This window comes from Zingiber officinale, chromosome 5B (assembly GCF_018446385.1).
Source record: "Zingiber officinale cultivar Zhangliang chromosome 5B, Zo_v1.1, whole genome shotgun sequence".
Taxonomy (NCBI): domain Eukaryota; kingdom Viridiplantae; phylum Streptophyta; class Magnoliopsida; order Zingiberales; family Zingiberaceae; genus Zingiber; species Zingiber officinale.
The window spans coordinates 114,078,395-114,095,556 of NC_055995.1; the positions used below are offsets into that span (position 1 = coordinate 114,078,395).

The 17,162-nt window shown below is 38.7% G+C and overlaps 2 protein-coding genes across 2 annotated transcripts; both read left to right on the forward strand.

Moving 5' to 3' along the window:
- The first annotated feature begins 318 nt into the window (after nt 1-318).
- On the forward strand, nt 319-2,254 carry LOC121986934 (putative disease resistance protein RGA4). Its single transcript, XM_042540857.1, has 2 exons — nt 319-2,132; nt 2,203-2,254. Exons 1-2 carry the CDS (start codon nt 319-321, stop codon nt 2,252-2,254), a joined length of 1,866 nt encoding a protein of 621 aa, XP_042396791.1.
- Nucleotides 2,255-2,442: 188 nt separating this feature from the next.
- Nucleotides 2,443-4,965, forward strand: LOC121987746 (disease resistance protein TAO1-like). Its single transcript, XM_042541482.1, has 2 exons — nt 2,443-3,801; nt 4,387-4,965. The coding sequence occupies exon 1, from the start codon at nt 2,554-2,556 to the stop codon at nt 3,733-3,735; it is 1,182 nt and encodes a 393-aa protein (XP_042397416.1). The 5' UTR covers nt 2,443-2,553; the 3' UTR covers nt 3,736-3,801; nt 4,387-4,965.
- Nucleotides 4,966-17,162: the final 12,197 nt, after the last annotated feature.

The following is a 17,162-nucleotide window of genomic DNA, read 5'->3' on the forward strand; positions in this document are numbered from 1 at the left end:
TTATTTTTTATTTTAATTTAATATTTGCAAATTATTGCTTCTCTTTTCTCCTCCAAGTAAATAATTGCATGCATATATTTTAATCGGTGTGTGGCGTTAGCGACGTAGATTTAATTAATACAACATCACTGACAAGGTGAGCTGGAATTTATAAGTAACGGAGAGTTAGCGACCAAACCCTTTTTTTGTAATAATTCCTCAAAAAGGAAGACTTCAAGAAGTCGTCGCCCTGCAAATTATTGCTTCGTTTTTTCTCCTCCGATCCAAGCTATTGTTAGCCATATCCACACCAAACTTCTGCATCCTTCATCCGGAGCTATGGCAGTAGAATTGGCAATTGATGCGTCTCTCTTGATGGGCGAGATAGTAGTAGATTTTATAAGTGAGAAGGTAGTAGATCTCCTCCAACTCAACTTCAAAGTCAAGGCTATAACTGATATCGAAGGGAAGATGGACAAGCTCAAGGACTTGTCCACGATCATTGACAAGGTGATCCAAGACCTCGACTCCCGCCCTTTTATTGATGATGCTGTAAAGGACTTGCTCAAGAAGCTCAAATACTTAGCCCGTGATCTCGAGGATGTTGTGGATTACTATGACACCAAAGTCTTCCAGAAGCAGCAGAGATCAAATACTTCTTTTGGGATGGTGCGTGATTTCTTTTCTTCTAATAATCAACTACTGTTTAAAAGCAGGGTTGGTGTCATGATAAAAGCTATAACAAAAAGTCTGGATTATATTTTGCTGCAAAAGTCCTTTCTTCACAATTTGCCACAAGGCAGTATCCGCATGTCGGAACCAAGCCTTTACGATAGTTTGGTTACAGGGAGAGAGACAGAGAGGCAGATGATTGTCAACATGTTAACAAAGGATGATGATTATGATAGCAACAATGTCACACTGAAGGTCATTTCCATCGTTGGGATGGGTGGTCTAGGGAAGACTACACTTGCTCAGTTTGTTTACAATGATGAGAGGGTGCAAGACTATTTTGCAAGTTTGACAATGTGGAAAGTTGTTGGGGCCGAATTTAATCCCACAAAGATAATAAAGTCTATTTTAGAACTGGCTACTGGTGCATCAGTCGACATCTCAGAAATATATTTAGTGAAGCAGAAGCTGAAAAATGAATTATCTGGGAAGAGATTTCTTCTTGTACTGGATGATGTATGGAATGAAAATGAATCAAAGTGGATTGCATTGAAAACAGCCTTAACATGCGGATTGAGAGGAAGCAAAATTTTGGTGACAACCCGTAGCCAACAGGTCTCTAAAATTATGGGCTCATCCAATACCACCCACCAAATACAACAGTTGTCCCGAGATGATTGTCTGTCCTTGTTTTATCAATTTGCTTTTGGAGACGAAGTAGCGGATCAAAATTTGATGAACATTGGTGCAAAGATTGTTGAGAAATGTGGTGGTGTGCCCTTGGCTGCCATATCCCTTGGTAGCATGCTCCGTGGCACTCGAGAGGAAGCTTACTGGTCCTCGGTATTGAAGAGTGAAATAAGCCAGTTGGGAAATGAGGAAGATAAAGTGTTAGATGTACTAAAGTTTAGCTATGACACTCTCCCTGTACGGTCAAAGAAGTGTTTTGCATTTGCCTCCCTATTTCCAAAAAATTATTGGATGACAAAGGATGAATTAATAAAACTGTGGATAGCAAATGGTTTTGTATGCTCAGAAGGAAATTTTGATGCTGAAACAAATGGCAACCATGTCTTTAATGATCTAGTAATGGGATCATTCTTTATCCTGGCACCTTCTCGTGATTTTGAAGATGATAGTTATGTAACCAAGTGCAAGATGCATGATTTGATGTATGATCTGGCACGATCAGTATCTGCAAATATATACTGGAATTCTAAACAAGACTCGGTGAAAGATATTGGAAAACGAACATATCATTTGCAATTATTTCCGGGAGAGTTACCAAATGATATATTTTCTCAGCTCTTAAATAAGAAACCATTGTACTTGCGTACCTTTATATCCCCACGTACATTTTCATGTTTGAGTATCAATTTACTTGAAGTCTTCTCAGAACTGAAATTTTTACGGGTGTTAGATTTAAGTTACAATGGCATCAAGGAGGTGCCGACGTCAATAGGAAACTTGATACATTTGAGGTACCTCAACTTATCTAACAATAAAATTAAAGTTTTGCCTGACTCCATAACTCTTCTCTCCAATTTACAGTATCTCAATCTCAGTTTCAATAAAAAACTTCAAGAGCTACCAAAACAATTAGGAAATATGCAAAACCTCCAGGATCTCAATTTTTTCAAAAGTGACTATAGATTGACACACATGCCTTGTGGATTATCTCGATTAACTAATCTTCGAAGTTTACCTCTCTTTATTGCGGGTGACAAAACTAGCACATGCTCAATTATAGAGCTTGAGGATTTGAAGCTTCGTGGAAAAATGAAAATTAAATTTTCCAAAGATTTTAAGAATTATTCTTGTGGTGGAAAAAAAATCTTGAAGAATAAAGATCTTAATGAACTATGCATAGAGTTTAATGCTTCAAAAAGATATGACAAAGACATGTTGGATGATCTTTGTCCCAACATGAGCTTAAAGAAGTTGCGCATAGAGAAGTATTGGAGCCGACAATTTCCAACATGGTTGATAGAGTTACAATTGCCAAATTTGGTTGAAGTTAACATCTCCTGTGGTTGTAAGCATATTCCTCCGTTTGGAAATCTACAATTTCTTAAGAACCTTAGCTTACAATCTATGGGTGGCATCACACAGATGGGTGCGGAGTTCTATGGGTATGGAGGCTTTCCTTCCCTTCAAAAACTCATCTTGGAACGGATGCATAAGTTAGAGGAATGGTCAGAGTATCATGGTGTCGATGAGTTGTTCCCTAAATTGCAGAGTCTGAAGATTTTCTGTTGTCCTAATTTGAAAAGTATGCCGAGGCTTCCTACAATCCAACACCTTGAGATATCACAATGCAATGGGAGCATACTCTCATGTATGGGAACGCTAACTTCTCTTTCTGTTCTCAGAGTGGGAAATCTAAACGACATGGCATTTCTTCCAAATGGCTACATCAGAAACCTCACATCCTTGACAAAATTAAAAATTACACAATGGACACAACTCCAATCTCTTCCTGGGAATGAAATGCAGCACCTAGAAATGCTTCGCTCATTGACCATTGAATGGTGTAATAATTTGGCATCCTTCCCGTCGGAAGTGGGGCATCTCAATTCTCTTTGTTTTATACGGCTCTTAGGTTGTCCAAGTATTATATGGCAGCCAGAAGAACTCATACAAATCTTGAATTCAGTACATCAGTTTCAAATACAGATTTGTGGCAACAAAGTCAATTTACGTGGGCAACTGCAACACTTACACACGCTCAAAGGATTGTCTCTAATTGGTGCACATGTATCATCTATCTACAAATACAATAAAGGGTATGAAAATCCAGAATTAAGTATTTGTTGTTGTGATGAATTGCAGTCGTTGATGACAGCAGAAGTAGCAAATAGTGCTCAACTAGAAAAATTATATATAGATGGAATTTCCAATCTCACAACCTTGCCTGACTGGCTACAGCATCTAAAGTCTCTTCGTTTACTGACAACCCGGAATTGCCCACGATTAGAAAGGGTGCCAATGGATTTGAAGAATCTACATATGTTGGAAGATTTGAGGATTGTCGGTTGCCCACAACTGGAAAGTAGATGCGAAACTCAGACAGGCAAAGATTGACCGATCATCTCACATGTGCGAAATGTTTATATATGCTCCTTGAATTCAGCCGGACATGGTGAAGAGGTAAGATAGAAAACCATTATAGTTGAATAACAAAGTTCATTATATTTATTTAATTTGTATGGTTGCATAGCATGATTGCTTCTTTTTTTTTAATTAAAAAAGTTGAGTTTTCAAGCATCCACTCGATAATAATCTTGATATGGTAATCTATAGGAGGTTGTTCAGTGCCGTCGTATTCATTTATGTTGATGGACTTCTTGTAAAACTAAAAATCATTTTCAAAAAGATTAAAAAAAAATGGATCGGAAAAAAAACTCATTGGAGCTTTCAAAATTCTCATAACAATAGTTATTTAGAATTATTAGCGAAATTTAAATATTTAATGGTCAATTTAAAATTATTTTTTTGCAATAGTAGTTATTCGCAACTCATTTGTCATTCAAATATGATAATACTGATTGGAATACTCTTAAAATAATTGGCATGGTGATATTATAGACGCATTAATTCAATTACATAAACGTACGGTGTTATCATCAGTCTTTAAAATCATGATTTATTTTTTTATAAAAAATCTCATTTAGGTTATTAAATTCGTTTGTGCTCATCATGTCTTTTGTCTTTCTTTGACCTCTAAATTGGTAGGCCGATCGAGGATGAGGACTGGATAGATGAAGACTTGGCATAAGATCAAAGTTGCATCTTATGAATAGGAGCAGGTGTCCCTACTCGGCTACTGCTTGTCTCGGGTCAAATGGAAAGGCAAGTGCTAGAGATAGACACACACATGCAGAACAGAGCTGGCCAAGCAAAGGAAAGCACTCAATTTCCAAATCAGTGCAACACAATTTCTGAATCTGATAAACAGATTCAAGAACCCAGTACACAGCAAATGTATATGTGCAGCCAATCAGATGGGAGGGGAAAGCTCAAATCCAACTTCAAACAGGGATGCCCAGCAACAGAGACATGTAACTGATTCAAAACAGAAGGATAAAACAAATGCAGAGCCATTAACTGATGCTACTGCAACAACACAGTTTTATCAGTCCGATATCAGTGTCAATCAGCATTCTCTGGCTGAGAATAAATCTGGTGATCTTGCAAGACTCTACCTCATCAGGCAGGTAAGCCCCCCTAGCCATGGTTGTTGGATCAATTAATTGTATGGGCTTATATGTGAGAGATTATATGTTGTAGGCTGTTCAGTAAAGTTAAGCTTAAATTAAAATGATCATCTAAAGTTTTGGTTATTGAGTTTTAATGTATCTAATACGATATGAGCTTTTTTTTTATTGATAGAGGCCAAAAGTATAATTTCTACTTTAATGATGAGCTAAAACAGAAATAATAAGTGGTAATTGTTGAATTATCTATTTAATGGTGATGATCCTCAGATCTTGTGTATCATGTTCCCATATACTAAATCTTATTACTAGAATAAGATCTAGAGAAAATTGAAAGGGCTCTCGAGGAAGAACGCATAAATTTAAAAGATCAATCACTCGTTCTCACATACTAAAGATTATGGCTTCAAGTACACTTCCACTTTAGTTATAGCTAAATATTCTCGGTGATTTAACACAATGATTCTAAAAATATTTTATAATGAATTTATGCTACAACATGTGCTATCGGAGCGACTATTCATATTAAATCATTAAGAATCAGTACATATTCTTCGATTTTGGTAGATCGAAAAGGTTTGATGTCGGATTTTCTAGATTGATTATGGAATTTTTCACGATCTAGGATTTCGAGTCGTTGGAAATCAGGCAAATTCGCCGCCTTTCGGTCACTGTCAAGTAGTGGTGGTTGGAGGGAAATATTGTCCAGCGGTTATGGCGGCGAAATAAAAAAAAAAGGCTTCCTTTATTCGGTACAGGTATAATATTGCAGTCTTTTTTGCTATGTTTCCGATTTCTTACCATAGAGATTTTTTTTATGATTTCTTTCATATCTTTCAACCGCCTAATTTTGATTATTACATTATGGCTTTAGAATTCTAAAGATTTTGTTGTTTTGAATTCCAATTAATTTCATGATTTTGCTTCAGAATTCCAAAGGTTTCTTCTTTTCAGAATTCTAAAGGTTTTGTCCGTTCAAAATTCTCAAAAAAAAATTTTTAAAAAAACTAACCCATCACATAATTTGTGTACGGTCTAAAATTTAAATTTTCATTTTATTCAAATAATGAGATGGTTACTTTATATATTTTTAAAATGAATTAGTTGAAACAAAATGTCACCAAAGTGACCTTTCTTTTAGATATTAATTTATTTTAAGATATAACAGGTCATATATATATATATATATATAATTTATATGAATACTAGCCGGCTCAAAGGAAGATGAATATTTAATAGGATTACATGACATGTAATTGTTATTCGATTATGTACATGTGAATAATTCATCGGTCCAAAAAAAGTTATTATTTGACATGTTATTTATCATCATTATTGAATTACTACATCAGGATATTACTTGCAAGCTAATACTTTCTATCCAAAGATAGATTATTAATGGAGCTTCCGGTATTATGTTATTGAGAAAATCGAGGAAGACGAAAGATAAAGTGTTGCTAGTGGAAGTTGTTTAGGGTTTTTATAGAATATGATTTAATTACAATCGTTTGATCAAAATAATGGACACATGGAGAGGTGTTGATTTGCACGGGGAGATATGTTGTTGAGCTATACGAAGAGGCATGTGTCAAAGGTCATTTCAAAAAGCGAGGAGTAGTGCCACGTGTTGGTGCAGTGTGCACCAGATCGAACCTGAGTTTTGATATTATCAAAGGTTAAGGTTAAGTCTTGTTGTGATCTAACAAGTTAACTAAGTGTGTGGAATGTTTACTTAACCGGAAAAGTCTTAGTAGATCGTGGAAGCTAAGCAGGAAGTCCAAGTGGGTCGAGAGGACCTTACACTTGCCAGAAAATCTCGATAGGTCTGGAGGACCTGGTATCGAGAGGAAGCCCTGGTGAGATGATCCGAGGCTAAGCAGTAAAGTCCAAACAAACCTAGAAAATCAATGTTTGGTAGGTAGGTTGAGGTAAGCAACTGTAGAGGAGCGATGGTGAGGTTGTGTTCCGAAAAGGAACAATCGTAGGTCAATGATCCAACTGAAGAAATCAAGAAGGTTTCCAAATTGAGATCAAGACAATTTTACTGTCAATTACTATTCATGCATATTACTACCCATGCATCATATATTATCACTATACTAACTTTGTTTTACAGAAGTATTTGTTTTAACTCTGTTTTGTAGGAACCAAAGTTATCGGTCAACTGAACACCAGGATCAGTCAACCGAACCAGGTTGATATAGAACAAAGATCAGTTCGAAGTAAATTTTAGTAAAGTGACTGATCGGTCAATCGATCTACTGGTTCGGTCGACTGAACAAAGGTGACATAGCAGAGATCAGATCGAACCAAAGAAACATGGAAGTCAGGTCGATCAGTCGACTGAATAATTAGAGAATTAATGGTAAATCTGGGCAAACAGGGACACTACACAAAATCGGTTGACCGATCAAGGGGATTAGTTAACCAAACCATAAATACGAGGAGATCAAATCTCATTGAAGAAGGAAAGTAAAGGGTTTAGTCGACCGATAGGAGGATCAGTCGATTGAAAGGATCAGTCGACCGAATGACTTTTTGGTTGACTGAACCTATCTTATAAAAGGACCTCAAGGTCTGTTCAGAAGATACAACTCTCTGAACATTCCTTTATTATATTCTGCTCGTTACTCTACTATTCTGTGCCACAACTCCACGTGCAAGCTACTACGCTGAGAAGTGCCAGCTCGCTTAATCATCTACTCTTTATGGGTATATTTTTTGTAGCTTGCATTCTTACAAGAAGATAGTAGTGTGTTACTATCATTCTTCCATTGTACGAATTGCTTCTTTTCGAAGATTCAGGAAAAAGAATTATAGTAAATTGTCCAACGGTGCGATCAAGGATGGCGGATCTTAGAATAGGAGTCGATATAGGCTCCGAACCAAGTAACCACCTGAGTCATATGTCTTTCTTTTGCCATCTTATTTTCCATTGTTTTACTTTGATATTTGTTTTACAAGTTGATACGAAAAGAAAAGTTTTTAACGAGCGATATTCACTCCCCTCCCTTCTATCGCTTCATTTCAATTCATTATTGGTCCCTTGGTGGTCGGCTAGAGAGGGGGTTGAATAGCCCTGCACAATATAAAACCAAAATACTCTTCTCGGACTTTTAAAAGAACACTTACGTAAATTAAATAAAAAAAGAAACTAAAAAGACGAGGCTTACAGATTTGACTTGATTACAACCGGGAAGGTTGTTAATCCAAGTAATGGATTGCACTAAATATCTCCTTCAGGTGGAGAAGCCTCTTACAACAGTGAAAGTACAGAAATGAGAAGCTAAACTAAAAGAAGAGCGCACAAGTGTTGTAATACTAATTGTTTGTTAATTGAAAAGCTTCTGGACCAAGGGCATATTTATAGCCTTGGTCGGGCGCCTGAACGGTTCCAAGTGCTTGGAAGAAAATAAAACTTTATCCCCTTCGCAACAGATCACGGTCAAATCATGATCTGGTCAAAGTCGGGTTCCGGGCGCCCGGACCACTAAAGTCAATATGATTGACTTTTTTCAGTCCGGGCTCTCTGCTCCGGTGTTACTCGCCTCAGTCCGGGTCTTCCACTCCGGCTCTACTTGCTTGGGTGATTTCGGCCAACCGAAATAAGGCTCACCTGAACCCAATTTCGGCGTTCTCGAGCAACCATCCGCTCCGGCTTCTCGTCCCTCGGAAACGCCGCGCGCTTCCTTCTTGTCCGCCCACGTACTCTTCCACAGCACCTCGTCCCTCAAACGCACCGAGCCCGTCGGCTCTCTCCCGTGTCGTCCTTCTCGCTAGCTGCGTCTTTTGCTCGACTTCTTGTGTTCCTAAGCTCCTGCACACTTAGACATAAGGTTAAAACACCACAGGACCTAACCTAACTTGGTTGATCACATCAAAATAACCTTGGGATTCCAACAATCACCACGTGACGTCTACCCATAAATAGATATTTATGATGGAAGTGACAATTAAATCATTCTGCTGCTAAAGTACCTCTCCGTGCATCCTCAGTATTCTCTTCTAAACAAAGCGCCTCTGACAGACAGTTTTTGGGGGAAAAAATTTACTAAGTGTTCAAGGCGCAAAGGAAAACATGAATTTCTGAACGACCTTAATAAAAAGGATGAACGGACGAGAGTTAGACTTGGGTCTAATCAGTCGGACTCATGCCTCCTTCGACTAAACTTGAACAGGAGGCTAGTGATATGGGTTGTATCGAACAGACTCTGAAGTTGACGTGGCAGTCAAAGTCAAGATGACGAGCCAGTCAAAGTCAAGGGTAGGGAGTATTCCCTATCTGGCTTTGTTGCTTGCTCAGTGCTGAACCTCTCGGGTCTAGCCCGACCGGGTCACAAGCAGTTTGGGAGAGGGTCGACCGAGTTTAAGGAAAGGTCAAGTCCCTTTGTATTAGCCTTTCTACACACGCCTGACCGACCTTGTTACCGGACGCCGCTATGGGTGGTAGCATGACAATATGCTTGGGTATCAATTCGATCATAGAACTGGACGGGTTTTACACGCCCGACCGAACAAAGGGCAAACCGGGCCTAAGGTACCTCGGCTCAAAATACTGACCAAACCTCTCAAAACATAGCTTTATTTCTCTGGGTGTCCCATCATACGCTCGACCAGACAAAAAGCCGACCAGGCATGCGGTACTTATCTTCATATTGCTTCCCAGATGGACTTCCAATACGCCCAGTGCATCATATTAGTATAATTTCTTGAACAGATTTCTAATGACATTCAATACATAACAAAGCAACCTATTACAAGGACATGTGTAAAGATAGTCGACCTTACAAGCTGGCCAGGATATACTTAATCGACAACATGAGTAGAGAATCATAACAACCTCTCAGAATAATAGTTGTGTCAGAGAATATTCTTCTAAAACATTCTTTAGTGATTATTGTGTCTCCCATCAGTCGACCACTTATAACAACATATTTTTTTAATAGCTTCGGCAAAGGTATGCATAAGTTACAAATGACACATATATATATATATATAGGTAAATTGAAGATTCCTTGGATAATTATTGTGCATTATCTAGGTTGTACTCTTTCCATTACCCAATAACTTCTGACATCTTAGGTCACCTCATGATTGCGGAAGTTATGTGAGGTGGTATATAAAGAGGGTCCTCTCCATTGATAAGATACGTTCTTTGAACATCTGTAACTTATTCTCGCGCGTACGTTCTTACTATTCTTTATTCACTCATCCGAACTGGTACTGACTTGAGCTTCAGAGGGTTTTCGTCAGAAACTCCTCCTAATTTTTAGACGCTGACATTTTATTGGCTCATCTCTGTATACATAGGATAAAAAGAAGTCCCTCCATGGAGTATAGAATCTTCCCTCAATCAATCACCGATCCACTATGTTTAACATGTTATTTCTATGATTTTCAAATATAATCATATATTATGATCAAAATAATGATGATGAAATTAAAATGTTCTTACTTTATAATATCCAGATTGTTATCTTGAATAATTTTAATTAATACATTCCTCCAATGCTTTTTTTTTCATCTTTTATGGTATATTTTGATCAATAATTTTATTTTTAAATAATCTCATTTCAATATCAAATCAAATATTTATATTTATAATATATTTACGATTTATTTCATGACTTTTAAGTTTAGCATTCAGATTTTTTCAATCTCTACCTCTTTCATTTACTACTTGAATTGTAATTAATTTAGTCCCCTCGGGGCGATACGATGATTAAGGTATGAGATATTGCCATATGAGATCTTGGGGTCGAAATTCGACGTGACCGAGCATAACCTCCTCCATATTTTGGCCATTTGCACTAATGGCTAGTAGTCACCCGTGATTTACCTCCTCCGTGTTAACCTAGAGACGAGTTGATGGGGGCGCTGGGGGCGAACGAATCACCTTTTGTTGCCACTTGAATTGTAATTAATTTTTATTAGAAATTTACAACAAAAACAAAATAATTTATCTAATTCTTTCATCTCCTATAATATTTTTCTCATAATTTTCAAATATAATGAACATAGAAAAGTGTCTAGAATGTCTTGTACCGGTGTGGCTAAATTGCCTTGCGACCGCGAGCTTGCAGCTAGCTGGCTATAATTTCAAGCCACCAGGCCGCGAACTCATGGTTGTCGCGAATTAGCAGTGATATCATGACCACTGTAAGCTCTCTAGAGTCAGGCGACTATACCATCACAACCACAAGCTTAGGCGACCATGAAATTGTAGCCCAAATCATGACCACTGTAAGCTCTCTAGAGTCAGGCGACTATACCATCACAACCACAAGCTTAGGCGACCATGAAATTGTAGCCCAAAAGGAAATAAAATTCGGTTTGATTAGCAACTCCATGTGGTAAAAGGTGATTTATTCATTTCAGCGTTCTCGTCAATCCATCCCTAGATCAACACGGAGGAGATAAATCACGAGTGACTGTTAATTATTAGTGTAAGTGGCTAAGGCATAAGAGAGGTCATACTCGGATGCGTTAAGTTTTAATCCCAAGACTTTATATATCAACACCCTATACTTTAATCACCCCATCACTTCGAGGAAACGATTTGATTGGCAACCCCAGCTCCGGCACTTGGTGGCTTAGCCTTCCGAGATAGCTCAGCCTTTGCTGACAGTTCCTGATAGCTCAACCTTTTCTGATAATTTGGCCATCCTGAAAGCTCGGCCATACCGACCAACTCAGCCTTCGATCTACCTATAATCTAGCTTGACAGAGAATAAAGCTCGTCTTGGCAGACTAGATAAGTCTGAATTTAGTGATGTTTGGCAACAGTATTAATATTGAAGAGTAAGATCGTCTTGTTTGATATATATATATATATATATAAACACAGAAGAAATAGAAGAGAAAAAAAATTTCATTATAAATGAGACTTTAGACTTATATTAGGAGTTTCAAGGTATATTAATTGGTTTATATTGATTTACATATATTGATGATGTGAACAAATGTATTGGAAGATGGTCTCTCTCATACGTGGTCCCAGATTATACTGAACCAAGTTAACTTGTGTGCAAGCACAACTTGTGAGCGCGTCGAATGACGAACCGGTTGAGACAAAATTTATCCAAGTAGAACAATCTTTCCCCCTCTTATTTAAGGATATAACGGATGCATTAATTAAAGATTAATACAGTCAAGCAAAACGTTGACGTTTCACAGCTCGGCGTTTAATGATCATTAACGTTGTCCATTGATCTGAGCTCCTATATAAGAAGACTGCGACCACATGCAAAAGGTTACACACACAAAATGCTAAAACTCTTCACCTACGTTCCCCTCCTCTACTGTCGTGCATCTCTTGCTTGGTGGAGTACCCGTGATAGTAGTGGGGTACCTCTCAATTCGTCATGACCACCCGTGCTTGGTGGGAATCACAGTTAGTCATTGTATCTTGGAAAACAGACAATCCGAGAAAGCCTCAAAGCACAGTCGGAGGTGCAAGCGAATCTGTTTCAAGGAAACTGTGTCTATCGCAAGCCTCGATCCCCTTGGCTACACACTCGCTTGCCCGACAGGTCACTCGCCTGTCCGCTCGCTCGATTTGCTCAGCTGTACGCTCACTCGGTCCGCTCGGCTATACGCTCACTCTTCTCAATCGACCACTCTACTCAGTCAGCTGTTCTGCCTGGTCGAACTCTCAGTTTGATCTGTGATCGGTTGCACTGCTCGTTCGACCATACTGCCCGATCGGCCACTCTATCTGATCGGACTCTCCCAGTCGGCCTAACTACCCATGCGACCTATATGCCCGGTCGGTTACTCATCTTGATCTGCGACTCAGTCGCACTGCCCGCTCAACTGTGCTGCTACCCGGTCGGCTACTCTACCCAACTGACCTCTTGCCCTTGTCGGTCAAGTACTCGCCCGCTCGGTCAATCTACGCCACTCGGCCTGATCAGCTACTCTATTGTACCACTCACCCAGATGTTGGGATGTTCGACCGATTTGCACACTCAACTGCACTGCCACTCGGCCGCTTGATCTGTTGAATTTAATTTAATGTATTTAAATTCACTAATTTCTCCTAATGTAACAGATTGTCCAACCTCGGGGTATAAATAAACCAAATCGAGTCGAATATGCAGAAAAATCTAAGGCTCGAATTCAGCTCGAAATAGGTATATTAGAGTTCGAGCTCAATTCGAAGCTCGAAAAATTCAAAAAATTTTGTTCGAGTTCGGCTCGAGCTCGGATTCGAGTTTGACTCGAAAGATTTGAACATGTTCGTGAACTATTAAAACTATTACTCGAAAATAGGTACTTGAAAGGATCAGAATTTATTTATTTAATATATATTTAACTTATATTAATAAAATATTAAAGTTCACGAGCGGTTCGCGAACCATCGAATAATATAATTTGGGCTCGAATTCGGCTTGAAAAAAAGTTCGAACATGTTCAAATTCGACTACGAATCGAATATTTTTTGAACCAGGTCAAAAAAAACTCGCGAGCCAATTTAATTCGTTTGAATCCCTAGTCCAACCTGTCTGACGGATGTTTTGGGCATAGGATTACTTCAAGGAAATCAGAAACCATCCCCCCACCCTGCTTCTTGAAAAATTTGACTACAGAGCGAGGAGGAAATTATGAGGATGGTAGACGAAGAAGAAGATGAAGGAAGTTGCATAGATATTGCTGTGAAAATTCGATGCATTCCTCTTGGAGACAAGGTCTAATTGAATCGATTGAGCTATACCACGGCTTCAGTTTCTGTGCTGTTATGGCTCCATTTCTTTAATTTGTGCCATCTGATTTCACAACCCAAACAGAACAAAGCAGGCAAATTTCTTAATTTTAGACTCCTTTTAAGATACGCCGCCGCCGAAGTCGACTGCGAGGCCGCCTCTGACGAGTCCCAGTTGATCCTCCAAGTAGCGGTGCAGCAACCGTCGCTCTGCCGCCGCCACCGACTCTGGCTCTCGTTGGCACTCCATCGTTTTCAGCCGCCCGAGCCGGAAGCAAACCCTGGTGAGGCAGAGCAGGGGGAAGGAGAGGCAAGCGAGAGGGAGTAGCACTGGCGAGCAGCAGGCCAGGGCTAGCACCAGGAACACCAACCGCAGCCTCCCGCCTCCGCCGCTCCCCGTCGGCTGACGCCACGGCAGCGGCCACCGACGGCCCGTCGCCGCCGCGAGCCTCACGTTTCCATGCCCACTCCCGCTGCTCCTCCTATTTGCAGCCATTTCCTTTCTCGCCTCGACTGCACAGTTGGATCGAGATTAAGCACTTCAATTTGGAGATCGATCGCGAATCGAGTGATTTTCTAGTCAGTTTTTGGGATTTAAAATTGAGTTCGTCGATATTTTTAACGGAGGAGTGAAGAAACATGAATTACGTGCAAGTCGTGATGACGGGCAGCATGGATAACGTTGCGTGACGTGTCGAGTTGTTTAAAATACGACCGCGTGTCCAAACTGTTCCAATCACGCCGTTTGTTTAGTTTGGTCTTGGATCGAGCTGTTGATTTTTTTTTTTTCCAAATTATTATTTTTTTCAATTTCTTCAAGATAAATACCGGGTTTGACCAAATGAGTAAGTAAATTTGGAAAAAATTTAAAGCACCGCTTTGAGAATGAAGAAAAGCATATTAATTTGAGTGTTTTTATTCTAACCCTCCCGTCAACCTTAGCTTTTCACATACTGATTTCCAATATACGTGAGTCACATTTTCAAAAAATCTAATTTAAAAGTAATTTTTGTTTCATCATGTCTATCACTCTCCCCGTTATGTGACATTGAGTTTCGTGCTTATCATACATTTTTCTATTATTATAAACACAATGCTATCATGAATAGGACTTAAAATAAACAACGAAGAGTTCCGTTAAATTCTTTACCATCTTATAAATTCATAAAATCTGAAAATAAATCCAATCAAATTTATTTAGGTTGATTTTGACAGAAGCTCACTGATAGACCTAGATATATCCGATTAAACTCATTTTATGTCTTATGAATTTTTAAAGCTGCAAGGAGTCTAATAGTATCATCCTCCATTACTTATTTCGACTTTTCTGAGAGTGTTATAATATTATAATAAATTTTAGCTAGAATGAGGTCCCAGTCTCGAGAAAATAAGCTTTCATTTGGCCTTACCTGAATCAAACCAGACCTAGAGGATTTGAATCAGCACTACCACGGGCTTGCGCTTATTCAAATAAGACCCAACATGGGCCTAATTTCTAGGAGATCGGGACCACATTCTAGCTAAAAGTTGGCATAATATTGTAACACTCCCGGAGAGGCCGAAATAAGTAATAAAGGGCATCGTTGGACTTTTTGCAGCCTAAAAAAATTCACAGGATCTGAAATGAGTACAATCGGATCTGTTTAAGTCTATCAGTAGATTGTGGTCAAAATTCACTAATGGACCTAGACATGTCCAATTAGTCTCATTTCAAATCTTGTGGGTTTTTAAGATAGTAAGGAGTCTAACGATATTCGTCATTGCTTATTTCAATTTCTCTAGAGGTGCTATAATATTATACTAACTTTCAGCTAAAACATAATCTTATTCTCTAGGAAATGAGGCCCACATTGGGCCTGATCTGAATTAGACCAAGCTTATAAGTCAAAACCTACAGATGGACCTAGATAGGTCCGATTAAACTCATTTCAAGTCTTATGGATTTCTAAGGCTACAAGAAATTCAATGATGTCCTTCATTACTTATTTCGACCTCTATAGAGATGCTACAATGTTATGCTAACTTTCAGTTAGAATGTGGTACTAGTCTCTGGGAAATCAAGCCCACCTCGGGCCTAATCTGAATCAAATCAGACCCATGGTAGTGCTGATTTAGATCCTCTAGGCCTGGTATGATTCAAATAAGGCCTAACGTGAGTCTGATTTCTCGGAGACTAGGACCGCATTTTAGTTAAAAGATAGCTAATATTGTAACACCTCCATAGAAGTCGAAATAAGCAATAGTGGACATCATTAGACTCTTTGCAGTCTCAGAAATTCACAGGACTTGAAATTGATCCAATTAGACTTATCTACATTCATCAATTGGTTTTGACCAACCTATACAGGTCTGATTAGACTCATTTCAGGTCCCGTAAAATTTTGAGACCGTAAAGAATCTAATGATACCTTCATTGCTTATTTCAGGTCTCATTCGAAATGGCATTAAGTTTATAACAGAGAGAAGAGGTATGATAAGCACATAGCTCAATGTCATACAACGGAGAGAGGATGAGACATGATGATGTCACATGCATCCGAACAACAAAAATTACTTTCGAATAAGATTTTTTTTAAATGTGGTTCAGATGTATTGAAAATCGACATGTGGCAGAAGAAGTAGAACGGAAAGGTCACCCAAATCAATATGCTTTTTGGTCGGGTAAGTGCGTGATTTAAAAATTTTCTAAATCTATATATGTCTTTGGTCCATTTCAGAAATAAATATGTAAATGGTGTATGATTACTATTTTAATAGAATTTTCTAATTTTAAAATTTTTATAAATATTCATTTTATTTTCTTTAAGGAAAAAGCTAACCCACTCATCTCAATCCTCGATTATTGAATCTGATTCATTCATATCTAATCCTGGTTATATATATATATATATATATATATATATATATATATATATATATATATATATATATATATATATATATATATATATATATATATATATATATATATAATATTATATTTATCCTGTCCAAGAGTCGAAACGATAGATACTGAGAATATGACGCTCTTATTGATCGTTGGTGGACTTCTCGTCAATGAAACTTACAACCACAGCAACGTCAGTGCCGAGCCAGGGAGGGGTTCCCTGACGATGACCCTCCGCCGCTCAAGTCAACCACCGACGATTTAGAAGAAACGAGAAAGCAAAATGACAGGGTAACTGTAGCTATAGTAGAGATTATGCATACCTCCGTCGAAACTTGGGGGTCTTTATATAGAACTCCCGAGGAGCGCGTGCGCGCTTCCTGAGGCACACACGCTCCTCAAATCATACCCTGAAAAGACGTGTTAGAAAAGTGTCTCTGACTCTAAGGCTATAATCGAGTTGAGCCGAGCTCGAGCTCATGCCAGCTCGAGCTCGAGAAAACTGCATAGGCTCGAGCTCGGCTCAAGCTTGATCGAGCTTGTGAGTTTAAACTCGAGCTCGAGCTCAAGTCAAGCTCAAGTCAAGCTCAAGTCGAGCTCGAGTCGGCTCGAGCTTGACTTGGAAAAATAAATTAAAAGCCTGTCCCAATGGAGATTTGAACCGTAGACCTTAAATACACCAAATGATATGCTCTAGCCACAA

Coding starts and splice junctions, on each gene's coding strand:
- LOC121986934 (XM_042540857.1), top strand. CDS start 319: ATGGCAGTAGAATTGGCAATTGATGCGTCTCTCTTGATGGGCGAGATA. Junction 2,133..2,202: donor GGAAACTTGATACATTTGAG/GTACCTCAACTT, acceptor TCCAATTTACAG/TATCTCAATCTCAGTTTCAA.
- LOC121987746 (XM_042541482.1), top strand. CDS start 2,554: ATGTTGGATGATCTTTGTCCCAACATGAGCTTAAAGAAGTTGCGCATA.